The sequence below is a fragment of the Electrona antarctica genome (genome assembly GCF_951216825.1).
Source record: "Electrona antarctica genome assembly, contig: scaffold_55, whole genome shotgun sequence".
Classification (NCBI taxonomy): domain Eukaryota; kingdom Metazoa; phylum Chordata; class Actinopteri; order Myctophiformes; family Myctophidae; genus Electrona; species Electrona antarctica.
The window spans coordinates 661,651-679,574 of record NW_027638720.1 but is presented as its reverse complement, the minus strand read 5'-3'; the positions used below and the strand labels follow the sequence as shown (position 1 = coordinate 679,574).

The following is a 17,924-nucleotide window of genomic DNA, read 5'->3' as shown; positions in this document are numbered from 1 at the left end:
GTAGGCTACTGTTCATTATGGATGTGTGGATACTGTAGGCTACTGTTCTGATATGGATGTGTGGATACTGTAGGCTACTGTTCATTATGGATGTGTGGATACTGTAGGCTACTGTTCTGATATGGATGTGTGGATACTGTAGGCTACTGTTCTGATATGGATGTGTGGATACTGTAGGCTACTGTTCATTATAGATGTGTGGATACTGTAGACTACTGTTCATTATGGATGTGTGGATACTGTAGGCTACTGTTCATTATGGATGTGTGGATACTGTAGACTACTGTTCATTATGGATGTGTGGATACTGTAGACTACTGTTCATTATGGATGTGTGGATACTGTAGGCTACTGTTCATTATGGATGTGTGGATACTGTAGGCTACTGTTCATTATAGATGTATGGATACTGTAGACTACTGTTCATTATGGATGTGTGGATACTGTAGACTACTGTTCATTATAGATGTGTGGATACTGTAGGCTACTGTTCATTATAGATGTATGGATACTGTAGGCTACTGTTCATTATGGATGTGTGGATACTGTAGACTACTGTTCATTATGGATGTGTGGATACTGTAGGCTACTGTTCATTATAGATGTATGGATACTGTAGGCTACTGTTCATTATAGATGTGTGGATACTGTAGGCTACTGTTCATTATGGATGTGTGGATACTGTAGACTACTGTTCATTATAGATGTGTGGATACTGTAGACTACTGTTCATTATGGATGTGTGGATACTGTAGGCTACTGTTCATTATGGATGTGTGGATACTGTAGGCTACTGTTCATTATAGATGTATGGATACTGTAGACTACTGTTCATTATAGATGTATGGATACTGTAGGCTACTGTTCATTATGGATGTGTGGATACTGTAGGCTACTGTTCATTATGGATGTGTGGATACTGTAGGCTACTGTTCATTATAGATGTATGGATACTGTAGACTACTGTTCATTATAGATGTATGGATACTGTAGGCTACTGTTCATTATAGATGTGTGGATACTGTAGGCTACTGTTCATTATAGATGTGTGGATACTGTAGGCTACTGTTCATTATGGATGTGTGGATACTGTAGGCTACTGTTCATTATAGATGTATGGATACTGTAGACTACTGTTCATTATAGATGTATGGATACTGTAGGCTACTGTTCATTATGGATGTGTGGATACTGTAGGCTACTGTTCATTATGGATGTGTGGATACTGTAGGCTACTGTTCATTATAGATGTATGGATACTGTAGACTACTGTTCATTATGGATGTGTGGATACTGTAGACTACTGTTCATTATAGATGTATGGATACTGTAGACTACTGTTCATTATAGATGTGTGGATACTGTAGGCTACTGTTCATTATAGATGTGTGGATACTGTAGACTACTGTTCATTATAGATGTGTGGATACTGTAGACTACTGTTCATTATGGATGTGTGGATACTGTAGGCTACTGTTCATTATAGATGTGTGGATACTGTAGGCTACTGTTCATTATAGATGTATGGATACTGTAGACTACTGTTCATTATGGATGTGTGGATACTGTAGGCTACTGTTCATTATAGATGTGTGGATACTGTAGGCTACTGTTCATTATAGATGTATGGATACTGTAGCCTACTGTTCATTATGGATGTGTGGATACTGTAGGCTACTGTTCATTATAGATGTATGGATACTGTAGGCTACTGTTCATTATGGATGTGTGGATACTGTAGACTACTGTTCATTATAGATGTGTGGATACTGTAGGCTACTGTTCATTATGGATGTGTGGATACTGTAGACTACTGTTCATTATGGATGTGTGGATACTGTAGGCTACTGTTCATTATAGATGTATGGATACTGTAGGCTACTGTTCATTATAGATGTATGGATACTGTAGGCTACTGTTCATTATGGATGTGTGGATACTGTAGGCTACTGTTCATTATGGATGTGTGGATACTGTAGGCTACTGTTCATTATAGATGTATGGATACTGTAGGCTACTGTTCATTATGGATGTGTGGATACTGTAGGCTACTGTTCATTATGGATGTGTGGATACTGTAGGCTACTGTTCTGATATGGATGTGTGGATACTGTAGGCTACTGTTCATTATAGATGTGTGGATACTGTAGGCTACTGTTCATTATGGATGTGTGGATACTGTAGGCTACTGTTCTGATATAGATGTGTGGATACTGTAGACTACTGTTCATTATGGATGTGTGGATACTGTAGGCTACTGTTCATTATAGATGTATGGATACTGTAGGCTACTGTTCATTATAGATGTGTGGATACTGTAGGCTACTGTTCATTATGGATGTGTGGATACTGTAGGCTACTGTTCATTATAGATGTGTGGATACTGTAGGCTACTGTTCATTATAGATGTATGGATACTGTAGGCTACTGTTCATTATGGATGTGTGGATACTGTAGGCTACTGTTCATTATGGATGTGTGGATACTGTAGGCTACTGTTCATTATGGATGTGTGGATACTGTAGGCTACTGTTCATTATGGATGTGTGGATACTGTAGGCTACTGTTCTGATATGGATGTGTGGATACTGTAGGCTACTGTTCTGATATAGATGTGTGGATACTGTAGGCTACTGTTCATTATAGATGTATGGATACTGTAGGCTACTGTTCATTATAGATGTATGGATACTGTAGGCTACTGTTCATTATAGATGTGTGGATACTGTAGACTACTGTTCATTATAGATGTGTGGATACTGTAGGCTACTGTTCATTATGGATGTATGGATACTGTAGGCTACTGTTCATTATGGATGTGTGGATACTGTAGGCTACTGTTCATTATAGATGTGTGGATACTGTAGGCTACTGTTCATTATAGATGTGTGGATACTGTAGGCTACTGTTCATTATGGATGTGTGGATACTGTAGGCTACTGTTCATTATGGATGTGTGGATACTGTAGGCTACTGTTCATTATAGATGTATGGATACTGTAGGCTACTGTTCATTATAGATGTATGGATACTGTAGGCTACTGTTCATTATAGATGTGTGGATACTGTAGACTACTGTTCATTATAGATGTGTGGATACTGTAGACTACTGTTCATTATAGATGTATGTATACTGTAGGCTACTGTTCATTATAGATGTGTGGATACTGTAGACTACTGTTCATTATAGATGTGTGGATACTGTAGACTACTGTTCATTATAGATGTATGTATACTGTAGGCTACTGTTCATTATAGATGTGTGGATACTGTAGACTACTGTTCATTATAGATGTGTGGATACTGTAGACTACTGTTCATTATAGATGTATGTATACTGTAGGCTACTGTTCATTATGGATGTGTGGATACTGTAGACTACTGTTCATTATAGATGTATGTATACTGTAGGCTACTGTTCATTATGGATGTGTGGATACTGTAGGCTACTGTTCATTATGGATGTGTGGATACTGTAGGCTACTGTTCATTATGGATGTGTGGATACTGTAGGCTACTGTTCATTATAGATGTATGGATACTGTAGGCTACTGTTCATTATAGATGTGTGGATACTGTAGGCTACTGTTCATTATAGATGTATGTATACTGTAGGCTACTGTTCATTATGGATGTGTGGATACTGTAGACTACTGTTCATTATAGATGTGTGGATACTGTAGGCTACTGTTCATTATAGATGTGTGGATACTGTAGGCTACTGTTCATTATGGATGTGTGGATACTGTAGGCTACTGTTCATTATAGATGTATGGATACTGTAGGCTACTGTTCATTATGGATGTGTGGATACTGTAGGCTACTGTTCATTATGGATGTGTGGATACTGTAGGCTACTGTTCTGATATGGATGTGTGGATACTGTAGGCTACTGTTCATTATAGATGTGTGGATACTGTAGGCTACTGTTCATTATAGATGTATGGATACTGTAGGCTACTGTTCATTATAGATGTATGGATACTGTAGGCTACTGTTCATTATGGATGTGTGGATACTGTAGGCTACTGTTCATTATAGATGTATGGATACTGTAGGCTACTGTTCATTATGGATGTGTGGATACTGTAGGCTACTGTTCATTATGGATGTGTGGATACTGTAGGCTACTGTTCTGATATGGATGTGTGGATACTGTAGGCTACTGTTCTGATATAGATGTGTGGATACTGTAGGCTACTGTTCATTATGGATGTGTGGATACTGTAGACTACTGTTCATTATAGATGTGTGGATACTGTAGGCTACTGTTCTGATATGGATGTGTGGATACTGTAGGCTACTGTTCTGATATAGATGTGTGGATACTGTAGGCTACTGTTCATTATGGATGTGTGGATACTGTAGGCTACTGTTCATTATGGATGTGTGGATACTGTAGACTACTGTTCATTATATATGTGTGGATACTGTAGGCTACTGTTCATTATGGATGTGTGGATACTGTAGGCTACTGTTCTGATATGGATGTGTGGATACTGTAGGCTACTGTTCTGATATAGATGTGTGGATACTGTAGGCTACTGTTCATTATGGATGTGTGGATACTGTAGGCTACTGTTCTGATATGGATGTGTGGATACTGTAGGCTACTGTTCTGATATGGATGTGTGGATACTGTAGGCTACTGTTCATTATAGATGTATGGATACTGTAGGCTACTGTTCATTATGGATGTGTGGATACTGTAGACTACTGTTCATCATGGATGTGTGGATACTGTAGGCTACTGTTCATTATGGATGTGTGGATACTGTTCATTATGGATGTGTGGATACTGTAGGCTACTGTTCATTATGGATGTGTGGATACTGTAGGCTACTGTTCTGATATAGATGTGTGGATACTGTAGGCTACTGTTCATTATGGATGTGTGGATACTGTAGGCTACTGTTCATTATGGATGTGTGGATACTGTAGGCTACTGTTCATTATAGATGTGTGGATACTGTAGGCTACTGTTCATTATAGATGTGTGGATACTGTAGGCTACTGTTCATTATGGATGTGTGGATACTGTAGACTACTGTTCATTATAGATGTGTGGATACTGTAGGCTACTGTTCATTATAGATGTATGGATACTGTAGCCTACTGTTCATTATGGATGTGTGGATACTGTAGGCTACTGTTCATTATGGATGTGTGGATACTGTAGCCTACTGTTCATTATAGATGTGTGGATACTGTAGGCTACTGTTCATTATAGATGTATGGATACTGTAGCCTACTGTTCATTATGGATGTGTGGATACTGTAGGCTACTGTTCATTATGGATGTGTGGATACTGTAGACTACTGTTCATTATGGATATGTGGATACTGTAGACTACTGTTCATTATGGATGTGTGGATACTGTAGACTACTGTTCATTATGGATGTGTGGATACTGTAGGCTACTGTTCATTATAGATGTGTGGATACTGTAGGCTACTGTTCATTATAGATGTGTGGATACTGTAGACTACTGTTCATTATGGATGTGTGGATACTGTAGACTACTGTTCATTATGGATGTGTGGATACTGTAGGCTACTGTTCATTATAGATGTGTGGATACTGTAGGCTACTGTTCATTATAGATGTGTGGATACTGTAGGCTACTGTTCATTATGGATGTGTGGATACTGTAGGCTACTGTTCATTATGGATGTGTGGATACTGTTCATTATGGATGTGTGGATACTGTAGGCTACTGTTCATTATGGATGTGTGGATACTGTAGGCTACTGTTCATCATGGATGTGTGGATACTGTAGGCTACTGTTCATTATGGATGTGTGGATACTGTTCATTATGGATGTGTGGATACTGTAGGCTACTGTTCATTATGGATGTGTGGATACTGTAGGCTACTGTTCATTATAGATGTGTGGATACTGTAGACTACTGTTCATCATGGATGTGTGGATACTGTAGGCTACTGTTCATTATAGATGTGTGGATACTGTAGGCTACTGTTCATTATGGATGTGTGGATACTGTAGGCTACTGTTCATTATGGATGTGTGGATACTGTAGACTACTGTTCATTATAGATGTGTGGATACTGTAGACTACTGTTCTGATATAGATGTGTGGATACTGTAGGCTACTGTTCATTATGGATGTGTGGATACTGTAGACTACTGTTCATTATGGATGTGTGGATACTGTAGACTACTGTTCATTATAGATGTGTGGATACTGTAGGCTACTGTTCATTATAGATGTGTGGATACTGTAGGCTACTGTTCATTATAGATGTGTGGATACTGTAGGCTACTGTTCATTATAGATGTGTGGATACTGTAGACTACTGTTCATTATAGATGTGTGGATACTGTAGACTACTGTTCATTATAGATGTGTGGATACTGTAGGCTACTGTTCATTATAGATGTGTGGATACTGTAGACTACTGTTCATTATGGATGTGTGGATACTGTAGGCTACTGTTCATTATAGATGTATGGATACTGTAGGCTACTGTTCATTATGGATGTGTGGATACTGTAGGCTACTGTTCATTATGGATGTGTGGATACTGTAGGCTACTGTTCATTATAGATGTGTGGATACTGTAGGCTACTGTTCATTATAGATGTGTGGATACTGTAGGCTACTGTTCATTATAGATGTGTGGATACTGTAGGCTACTGTTCATTATGGATGTGTGGATACTGTAGGCTACTGTTCATTATAGATGTGTGGATACTGTAGGCTACTGTTCATTATGGATGTGTGGATACTGTAGGCTACTGTTCATTATAGATGTGTGGATACTGTAGGCTACTGTTCATTATGGATGTATGGATACTGTAGGCTACTGTTCTGATATAGATGTGTGGATACTGTAGGCTACTGTTCATTATAGATGTATGGATACTGTAGGCTACTGTTCATTATAGATGTGTGGATACTGTAGGCTACTGTTCATTATGGATGTATGGATACTGTAGGCTACTGTTCTGATATAGATGTGTGGATACTGTAGGCTACTGTTCATTATAGATGTATGGATACTGTAGGCTACTGTTCATTATGGATGTATGGATACTGTAGGCTACTGTTCTGATATGGATGTGTGGATACTGTAGGCTACTGTTCATTATAGATGTATGGATACTGTAGGCTACTGTTCATTATAGATGTGTGGATACTGTAGGCTTCTGTTCATTATAGATGTGTGGATACTGTAGGCTACTGTTCATTATGGATGTGTGGATACTGTAGACTACTGTTCATTATGGATGTGTGGATACTGTAGGCTACTGTTCTGATATGGATGTGTGGATACTGTAGGCTACTGTTCATTATGGATGTGTGGATACTGCAGGCTACTGTTCATTATGGATGTGTGGATACTGTAGACTACTGTTCATTATAGATGTGTGGATACTGTAGACTACTGTTCATTATGGATGTGTGGATACTGTAGACTACTGTTCATTATGGATGTGTGGATACTGCAGGCTACTGTTCATTATAGATGTGTGGATACTGTAGGCTACTGTTCATTATGGATGTGTGGATACTGTAGGCTACTGTTCATTATGGATGTGTGGATACTGTAGACTACTGTTCATTATAGATGTATGGATACTGTAGACTACTGTTCATTATAGATGTGTGGATACTGTAGACTACTGTTCATTATAGATGTGTGGATACTGTAGGCTACTGTTCATTATGGATGTGTGGATACTGTAGGCTACTGTTCATTATGGATGTGTGGATACTGTAGACTACTGTTCATTATAGATGTATGGATACTGTAGACTACTGTTCATTATAGATGTGTGGATACTGTAGACTACTGTTCATTATGGATGTGTGGATACTGCAGGCTACTGTTCATTATGGATGTGTGGATACTGTAGGCTACTGTTCATTATGGATGTGTGGATACTGTAGACTACTGTTCATTATGGATGTGTGGATACTGCAGGCTACTGTTCATTATGGATGTGTGGATACTGTAGACTACTGTTCATTATAGATGTGTGGATACTGTAGACTACTGTTCATTATGGATGTGTGGATACTGTAGACTACTGTTCATTATAGATGTATGGATACTGTAGACTACTGTTCATTATGGATGTGTGGATACTGCAGGCTACTGTTCATTATGGATGTGTGGATACTGTAGACTACTGTTCATTATAGATGTGTGGATACTGTAGACTACTGTTCATTATGGATGTGTGGATACTGTAGACTACTGTTCATTATAGATGTATGGATACTGTAGACTACTGTTCATTATGGATGTGTGGATACTGTAGGCTACTGTTCATTATGGATGTGTGGATACTGTAGGCTACTGTTCATTATAGATGTGTGGATACTGTAGCCTACTGTTCATTATAGATGTATGGATACTGTAGACTACTGTTCATTATGGATGTGTGGATACTGTAGGCTACTGTTCATTATAGATGTGTGGATACTGTAGGCTACTGTTCATTATAGATGTGTGGATACTGTAGCCTACTGTTCATTATGGATGTGTGGATACTGTTCATTATAGATGTGTGGATACTGTAGGCTACTGTTCTGATATAGATGTGTGGATACTGTAGGCTACTGTTCATTATGGATGTGTGGATACTGTAGGCTACTGTTCATTATAGATGTATGGATACTGTAGCCTACTGTTCATTATGGATGTGTGGATACTGTTCATTATAGATGTGTGGATACTGTAGGCTACTGTTCTGATATAGATGTGTGGATACTGTAGGCTACTGTTCATTATGGATGTGTGGATACTGTAGGCTACTGTTCATTATAGATGTATGGATACTGTAGCCTACTGTTCATTATGGATGTGTGGATACTGTAGGCTACTGTTCATTATGGATGTGTGGATACTGTAGGCTACTGTTCATTATAGATGTGTGGATACTGTAGCCTACTGTTCATTATGGATGTATGGATACTGTAGGCTACTGTTCATTATGGATGTGTGGATACTGTAGGCTACTGTTCATTATGGATGTGTGGATACTGTACGCTACTGTTCATTATAGATGTATGGATACTGTAGACTACTGTTCATTATAGATGTGTGGATACTGTAGGCTACTGTTCATTATGGATGTGTGGATACTGTAGACTACTGTTCATTATGGATGTGTGGATACTGTAGACTACTGTTCATTATAGATGTATGGATACTGTAGGCTACTGTTCATTATAGATGTATGGATACTGTAGCCTACTGTTCATTATGGATGTGTGGATACTGTAGGCTACTGTTCATTATGGATGTGTGGATACTGTAGGCTACTGTTCATTATAGATGTGTGGATACTGTAGCCTACTGTTCATTATAGATGTGTGGATACTGTAGACTACTGTTCATTATAGATGTGTGGATACTGTAGGCTACTGTTCATTATAGATGTGTGGATACTGTAGGCTACTGTTCATTATAGATGTGTGGATACTGTAGACTACTGTTCATTATAGATGTGTGGATACTGTAGGCTACTGTTCATTATGGATGTGTGGATACTGTAGGCTACTGTTCATTATAGATGTGTGGATACTGTAGGCTACTGTTCATTATAGATGTGTGGATACTGTAGGCTACTGTTCATTATGGATGTGTGGATACTGTAGGCTACTGTTCTGATATGGATGTGTGGATACTGTAGGCTACTGTTCATTATAGATGTGTGGATACTGTAGGCTACTGTTCATTATAGATGTGTGGATACTGTAGACTACTGTTCATTATAGATGTGTGGATACTGTAGGCTACTGTTCATTATAGATGTGTGGATACTGTAGGCTACTGTTCATTATGGATGTGTGGATACTGTAGGCTACTGTTCATTATGGATGTGTGGATACTGTAGGCTACTGTTCATTATAGATGTGTGGATACTGTAGACTACTGTTCTGATATGGATGTGTGGATACTGTACGCTACTGTTCATTATGGATGTGTGGATACTGTAGGCTACTGTTCTGATATGGATGTGTGGATACTGTAGGCTACTGTTCATTATGGATGTGTGGATACTGTAGGCTACTGTTTCTGAAATGACAAAATGCACCTCGAATTATAACGTTTGTTTTAATGTTCTGTTCGGCCTCGACGGCCAGGGATCCAGACCATTACTTACTGGACCAGACCATTACTTACTGGACCAGACCATTACTTACTGGACCAGGCCATTACTTACCGGACCAGGCCATTACTTACTGGACCAGACCATTACTTACTGGACCAGACCATTACTTACTGGACCAGACCATTACTTACTGGACCAGACCATTACTTACTGGACCAGACCATTACTTACTGGACCAGGCCATTACTTACTGGACCAGGCCATTACTTACTGGACCAGACCATTACTTACTGGACCAGACCATTACTTACTGGACCAGACCATTACTTACTGGACCAGACCATTACTTACTGGACCAGACCAAACTACTTTACAATAAAATAATTTTCGTTCCGAACGTGCATGGAGCCTCTCTCCTCTTCCGTGACTTCCGTGACTCCTCTTCCGTGAGTGTGGCGCATAACAAACGGACCTTCTCTCCTATTGGTTGGCGGGGTAAACCCAACCCTTTTTGTCTCGTCTGAAGTCCCACCCTGTTCTTTCAGTGTTTGAGCCTACAGCTCGCTCCATGCCCCCCCCCCCCCCCCCCCCCATCAAGGTCAAGGTCAAGGTAAACTTTATTGTCCACGAGGGAAATTTGTCTTGGGCTTTCACCCTTAGCTACAGCCACACATAAAACATCAATGACAAACAAAAATACATTACAGAGGAAGACACAACATTACACCATTACACACATGATGTGGATAATCTAGCCTCACAGTTACTGCTGTTTCAGAGCCTCGTTCAACATCTTGGTTGATGCTGGTGAACAAACGATTTTTTAAATCTGATGGGCAGAAGTACAAACTCACCATTTAAAACATGGGTAACATCACTGACGATTTGTTGAGCCTGTTTTAATGTAGCCTGCTCATATATAGGCCTCACTCACACGGTCGCAACAGATTGCTGTATGCTTGTTGTGAAATGAAATGAAATGAAATCTATATTTACCCAGGGTATCTGGGCTAAGCTCAAGAACTTGTTTCCAGCCAGGCCCTGCTCATAGAACACATTTCATCGTAGTGGTTGATGCCTTGTTCAAGGGCATTTCAGCGGTGGTAATTTTAACGTGTCGGACGGCTGATTCGAACTGGGAACCTTCCGGTATCTAGACCGCGCCGCTATCCGTTCGGCCACCGCTGCCACAACCGCTGTTGTATACCGCTGTTGTATACAAAGGGTTTGACACAGCTTGCCCCAATGCATTTCCAATGGGAGTCACATGGTCTGACACAGCACTTGTGTTGTATGAGGGGGAGGGGCGCAGTCGAAACACAGCCGAAAGCCATACAACAGCTTGTAGTCCAAAATGTGGACTACAAACCATGTGACTTCCATTGGAAATGCATTGGGGCGGCCATGACACTCACAACATTCATACAACAAGCATACAGCAATGCAGTAAAGGTCTGAGTCAGACCTTTACAGCGTTGTGAGTGTCATGGCCGCCCCAATGCATTTCCAATGGAGGTCACATGGTCTGTTGTATGGCTTTCAGCTGTGTTTCGACTGCCCCCTCCCCCTCACACAACACAAATGTTGTGTCAAACCATGTGACCTCCATTGGAAATGCATTGGGGCGGCCATGACACTCACAACATTCATACAACAAGCATGCATCAATGTTGTAAAGGTCTGAGTGAGGCCTTAGACTGCGGAGAGGGGAGTTGTCTTACCCCTATGCAACACGTCTGTCTCTTCACACCACGTGACTCTCATTGGAAATTAATCTGTTCTACCGCTCCGTATTTGATGAGATTTTGATAAGACGGCCGTCCTCCAGGTGTTTTTAGCATTATGTTATGCTTTAGACTATTTAAAAATAGAAGATCTACAAGCTCGTAGCGCGGCACCGAGTGCCGCGCTACGAGCTTGTAGATCTGCTATTTTTGAAAAATCTTGAAAATGTGGCTCAAATCTTATAGAATATATATTGTTTCAGAGGGAACATTTTTAACTCGAATCTCAAATGAAGGTTCCGTGGCTCAAATGGGTCTGAGAGGCTAAACCTCATCCAATGGGTCTGAGAGGCTAAACCTCATCCAATGGGTCTGAGACGCTAAACCTCATCCAATGGGTCTGAGAGGCTAAACCTCATCCAATGGGTCTGAGAGGCTAAACCTCATCCAATGGGTCTGAGATGCTAAACCTGATCCAATGGGTCTGAGAGGCTAAACCTCATCCAATGGGTCTGAGTCGACGCTAAACCTCATCCAATGGGTCTGAGTCGACGCTAAACCTCATCCAATGGGTCTGAGAGGCTAAACCTCATCCAATGGGTCTGAGAGGCTAAACCTCATCCAATGGGTCTGAGACGCTAAACCTCATCCAATGGGTCTGAGACGCTAAACCTCATCCAATGGGTATGAGACGCTAAACCTGATCCAATGGGTCTGAGAGGCTAAACCTCATCCAATGGGTCTGAGAGGCTAAACCTCATCCAATGGGTCTGAGACGCTAAACCTCATCCAATGGGTCTGAGAGGCTAAACCTCATCCAATGGGTCTGAGAGGCTAAACCTCATCCAATGGGTCTGAGATGCTAAACCTGATCCAATGGGTCTGAGAGGCTAAACCTCATCCAATGGGTCTGAGTCGACGCTAAACCTCATCCAATGGGTCTGAGAGGCTAAACCTCATCCAATGGGTCTGAGAGGCTAAACCTCATCCAATGGGTCTGAGAGGCTAAACCTCATCCAATGGGTCTGAGACGCTAAACCTCATCCAATGGGTCTGAGACGCTAAACCTCATCCAATGGGTCTGAGAGGCTAAACCTCATCCAATGGGTCTGAGAGGCTAAACCTCATCCAATGGGTCTGAGAGGCTAAACCTCATCCAATGGGTCTGAGAGGCTAAACCTCATCCAATGGGTCTGAGGCTCAAAGGTTCGTGGCTCAAAAGGTTTGTGGCTCAAAAGCTGAATAAATAATGGGGCCTTGAAATGAAACGTGTTGAAAACCCGCCGTCTTGAAGAATAAAATAAAAACATTATTTCGATAACAAAGAACAGGTCTTACCAACGTGGAGCTGGATGTTAGCGCCTATGGCCATCTCTGGCACTGAGCAGCGGTAGGTTCCCTGGTCCGACAGCCGGACCCCGGTCAGCTTCAAGGACATGTCACCCTCGGACAGCTTCGACAGGAACAGGGTCGCTCTCTGACTGTCAATGGTGGGAAGAAACTATAAGTACTTTTACTTAAGTATACTGTACTTAAGTACAATTGAGGTATTTGTACTTTACTTGAGTATTTCCAATTTCCAGTACTTTTACTTCCACTCCACTACGTCTCGGAGCCAAAATGGCTTTTACTCCCACTACAAGTATTTGAAAACTTTAGTTACTGGTTACTTTGGAGTTTTAATTTTGATTAGAAAACACACATTAACTTCAACCCTATACATTTCGGCCATTCGGAAATAGCCGATTTACAAGCTCTCAATGCGTCGCAACTAGGGTTGGATTCGGAACCGGTTCCATCGTTTTTTTATTAACGGTTCCCCAAACGGATCTCATCAGTCGTCATTTAGCTCCGCTGTGTCTGTGCATGCAAGCAGAGCCGAGTTACTGGGGTGACGTCACCCCACCTACATGAGTGAGTGAGTGAGTGAGTGAGTGAGTGAGTGAGTGAGTGAGTGGGTGAGTGAGTGAGTGGGTGAGTGAGTGAGTGAGTGAGTGAGTGGGGTCGGGGGGGGGAGGATACCACTGTTCTGTGCATTCAGCGACCGCTCGGCGGTCACCGCCGCGGAGCGAGTGTGGTTAACAGAGAGGGAAATTACTCTGAGGCTGAGCACGCAAAGTACAATAAATGACTCTGAGGCTGAGCACGCAAAGTACAATAAATGACTCTGAGGCTGAGCACGCAAAGTACAATAAATGACTCTGAGGCTGAGCACGCAAAGTACAATAAATGACTCTGAGGCTGAGCACGCAAAGTACAATAAATGCGATGAGTTCCCTGCAAAGGTTGTTGCAACTTGCACCACCAGTTGCACGTTCACATTGAGGAAACAACTCAAAATCAATATGCCTGCCTAAACGAGTCCACGACGCACACGATTAATCTAGGCACATCGTGTTTGAGAGCCTTGCGGAAATCTGTGGCTGCAATCCACGCAGTTTCACCACAGCTAGCCGGCGGGGGACGAGGATGATGCAGGACTGGTTAGGCTTAACTTAGGCTTATTGTAGCCTACAACTGTTGTTAATGGTGTTAATTTAGAACGCCAATGACTCGTCTTTCTGTCTGAATCACGTTAACTATAGAGCCATGAATTAAATAAAAATCAATTTGTCTGCACTGCTTTTGATTTGGGAAAAAAATAATATTAGGATCCGTTAAGGGAACCGTTAGGAACCGGAACCGTTAAGAGGGATCCGGGAAGGATCCGGAACCGTTAAAATCCTAACGAATCCCAACCCTAGTCGCAACGCGACGCATTGAGAGCTTGTAGATCTGCTATTTTCAATAGATTTTCTACACATTTTGAACTTCTGAAATTCTGCAATATGTAAGTACATTTTGATGCAGATACTATTGTACTTTTACTCGTACTTTTTACTAGAGATGTCCCGGATACTTTATCGGTATCGCAAAAGTATCGGATCGGCCCTTATTTGGTCATATTGGGTCATATCGGTATTGGTGAATATGCCAGTCTAACCAGCGATCCGACACAGGGGTAAGGGGTCGACACTATGCCAGTCTAACCAGCGATCCCACACAGAGGTAAGGGGTTGACACTATGCCAGTCTAACCAGCGATCCCACACAGAGGTAAGGGGTTGACACTATGCCAGTCTAACCAGCGATCCCACACAGGGGTAAGGGGTTGACACTATGCCAGTCTAACCAGCGATCCCACACAGAGGTAAGGGGTTGACACTATGCCAGTCTAACCAGCGATCCCACACAGGGGTAAGGGGTCGACACTATGCCAGTCTAACCAGCGATCCCACACAGGGGTAAGGGGTTGACACTATGCCAGTCTAACCAGCGATCCCACACAGGGGTAAGGGGTTGCCACTATGGCAGTCTAACCAGCGATCCCACACAGGGGTAAGTGGGTTGACACTATGTCAGTCTAACCAGCGATCCGACACAGGGGTAAGGGGGTCGACACTATGCCAGTCTAACCAGCGATCCGACACAGGGGTAAGTGGGTTGACACTATGCCAGTCTAACCAGTGATCCGACACAGGGGTAAGTGGGTTGACACTATGCCAGTCTAACCAGCGATCCGACACAGGGGTAAGGGGTTGACACTATGCCAGTCTAACCAGCGATCTGACACAGGGGTAAGGGGTCGACACTATGCCAGTCTAACCAGCGATCCGACACGGGGGTAAGGGGGTCGACACTATGCCAGTCTAACCAGCGATCCGACACAGGGGTAAGTGGGTTGACACTATGCCAGTCTAACCAGTGATCCGACACAGGGGTAAGGGGGTCGACACTATGCCAGTCTAACCAGCGATCCGACACAGGGGTAAGTGGGTTGACACTATGCCAGTCTAACCAGTGATCCGACACGGGGGTAAGGGGGTCGACACTATGCCAGTCTAACCAGCGATCCGACACAGGGGTAAGGGGTCGACACTATGGCAGGTAAATAAAATGTTGGGGCTTGTGGAGTTTGCTTTGGAGTTGCCCCAAACTACAAGTGCACGTTTGAGTGAGGAGTCTGCTATAAACACAACACCAGATATATTGCTAGTTTAGCTATAAACACTATTCCCGGTCGGTGGACTTAAAAAGACAACGTAATCGGTATCGGTATCGGTATTCGGTATCGGCTAACACATAAATGGTGGTATCGGTATCGGATCGGGAACGAAAAAAGTGTATCGGGACATTCCTAGTTTTAACGGAGTCGGCTAGTTCTAAATTACAATATTGGTAATACTTTAACTTAAAGGACAACTTCAGTTTTTTTCAACCAAGGTTCATGTTTTAGGTCTAGTTATTAGAGAAAGTAAAAGATGAGTGTTAATTTTTCTTCATTTGCTGCTTTCTTTCGCTTTAGGGATTTTAGCGGTTTTTGACAGGGGGGGGGGGGGGGGGGGGGGTATTCGAACATGGGGCTAAATATGTATTCTTTTACAAAATATTATGGTGATTTCTTTTTTTATTATTTACTATAGTCCTAATAGACCCCAGGAAATTACATCTGGCCACAGAAGATCACAGGATCTACTGAATGTGAAGGTAGCCTACTGGGGGGAAGCCACACAAATATGTCAGTTTGACACATTCAATAGATCTCGTGATCTTTTGTGGCCAGATGTAATTTCTTGGGGTCTGGTAGGACTATAGTAAATAATAAAAAAATCACTATAACATTTTGTAAAAAAAATACATATCTAGCCCCATGCTCGAATGCCCCCCCCCCCCCCCCTGTCAAAAACAGGGAAAATCCCTAAAACGAAAGAAAGCAGCAAATGAAGAAGAATTAACACTCATCTTTTACTTTGTCTAATAACTAGACCTAAAACATAACTGAAGTTGTCCTTAACCCATTCTGGGCGGGAACCCCTTTTGGTGTTAGCATTATGTTATGCTTTAGCTATTGAAAAATAGCAGATCTACAAGCTCGTAGCGCGCCACCGAGTGGCGCGCTACGAGCTTGCAGGTCTGCTATTTTTGAAAAAATCGAAGAACCACTGACATAGAAACATAGCTTTTTTCAGAAAACTGTCAGGATGTAGAAGAACATTTTTAGAATCTGATCTCAGGTCAAAATGGATTAAAGTAAAACAATTGAGTACTTGTACGCCGGGTTCTGTTGCTCGGTGAGGTACCGCCGATTTTGGAAGGCGACGACAAGCGTGCTCTTCGGGTCGTCTCTGATCCACCACACCGTTCCCCAACTCTGCATGCTGATTGGTGGGTGGATGCGACATGGGAGAATGGCCACGCCTCCCACGCCGGCCAGCACGGGTCGAGAGGAGCCAATCACCCGGTGAGGTTGTCCTTAAAGGGATTGTGACATAAAAAAAAATGTTTTAATTATTTTATTTTAAATATTTTATAGTTAAGTTAACTTTATGAACTAATAAAGTTGATATTAACCTGAGGGCCTCATTAAGTGAAGGTGGGGGCCGCATGTGGCCCCCAGCCGGGCCGCCAGTTGATATTAACCTGAGGGCCTCATTAAGTGAAGGTGGGGGCCTCATGTGGCCCCCGGGCCACCAGTTGATATTAACCTGAGGCCCTCATTAAGTGAAGGTGGGGGCCTCATGTGGCCCCCGGGCCACCAGTTGATATTAACCTGAGGGCCTCATTAAGTAGAGGTGGGGGCCTCATGTGGCCCCCAGCCGGGCCACCAGTTGATATTAACCTGAGGGCCCCCACCTTCACTTAATGTGGCCCTCAGGTTAATATCAGAATACTGAAAAATCTCAGATAATTACTAAATGTTATTGTCTTGTTTTATGTCCAATGTATTTGTTTTTAGTTCATAAAGTTAACATAACTATAACTAAATACATAAAAAACTAAAAATATAGCAACATTAGCTGATCTACAAGCTCAAAACGAGTTTTGAGCTTGTAGATCAGCTATTTTTGCTACAACAGTAATATGCACTGTCAGGCTCTTTTGGAGTGAGTGTGGAACTATAGTGGCCCTCTGGAGTGAGCCTGGAACTATAGTGGCCCTCTGGAGTGAGCCTGGAACTATAGTGGCCCTCTGGAGTGAGTGTGGAACTATAGTGGCCCTCTGGAGTGAGTGTGGAACTATAGTGGCCCTCTGGAGTGAGCCTGGAACTATAGTGGCCCTCTGGAGTGAG

The 17,924-nt window shown here is 42.1% G+C and overlaps 1 protein-coding gene across 1 annotated transcript in view; it reads right to left on the bottom strand.

Annotated features, from left to right (window-relative positions):
• LOC306917781 (uncharacterized protein) overlaps positions 1 to 17,924 on the bottom strand; it is a gene marked incomplete at its 5' end in the record, with an annotated part of 62,116 nt that overhangs the window by 42,694 nt on the left and 1,498 nt on the right. Inside the window, 2 exons of the mRNA XM_079530689.1 lie at positions 13,155 to 13,297; positions 16,903 to 17,107. Of these exons, the coding sequence (XP_079386815.1) occupies positions 13,155 to 13,297; positions 16,903 to 17,107 (348 nt within the window). The remainder of the gene's footprint in view (positions 1 to 13,154; positions 13,298 to 16,902; positions 17,108 to 17,924) is intronic.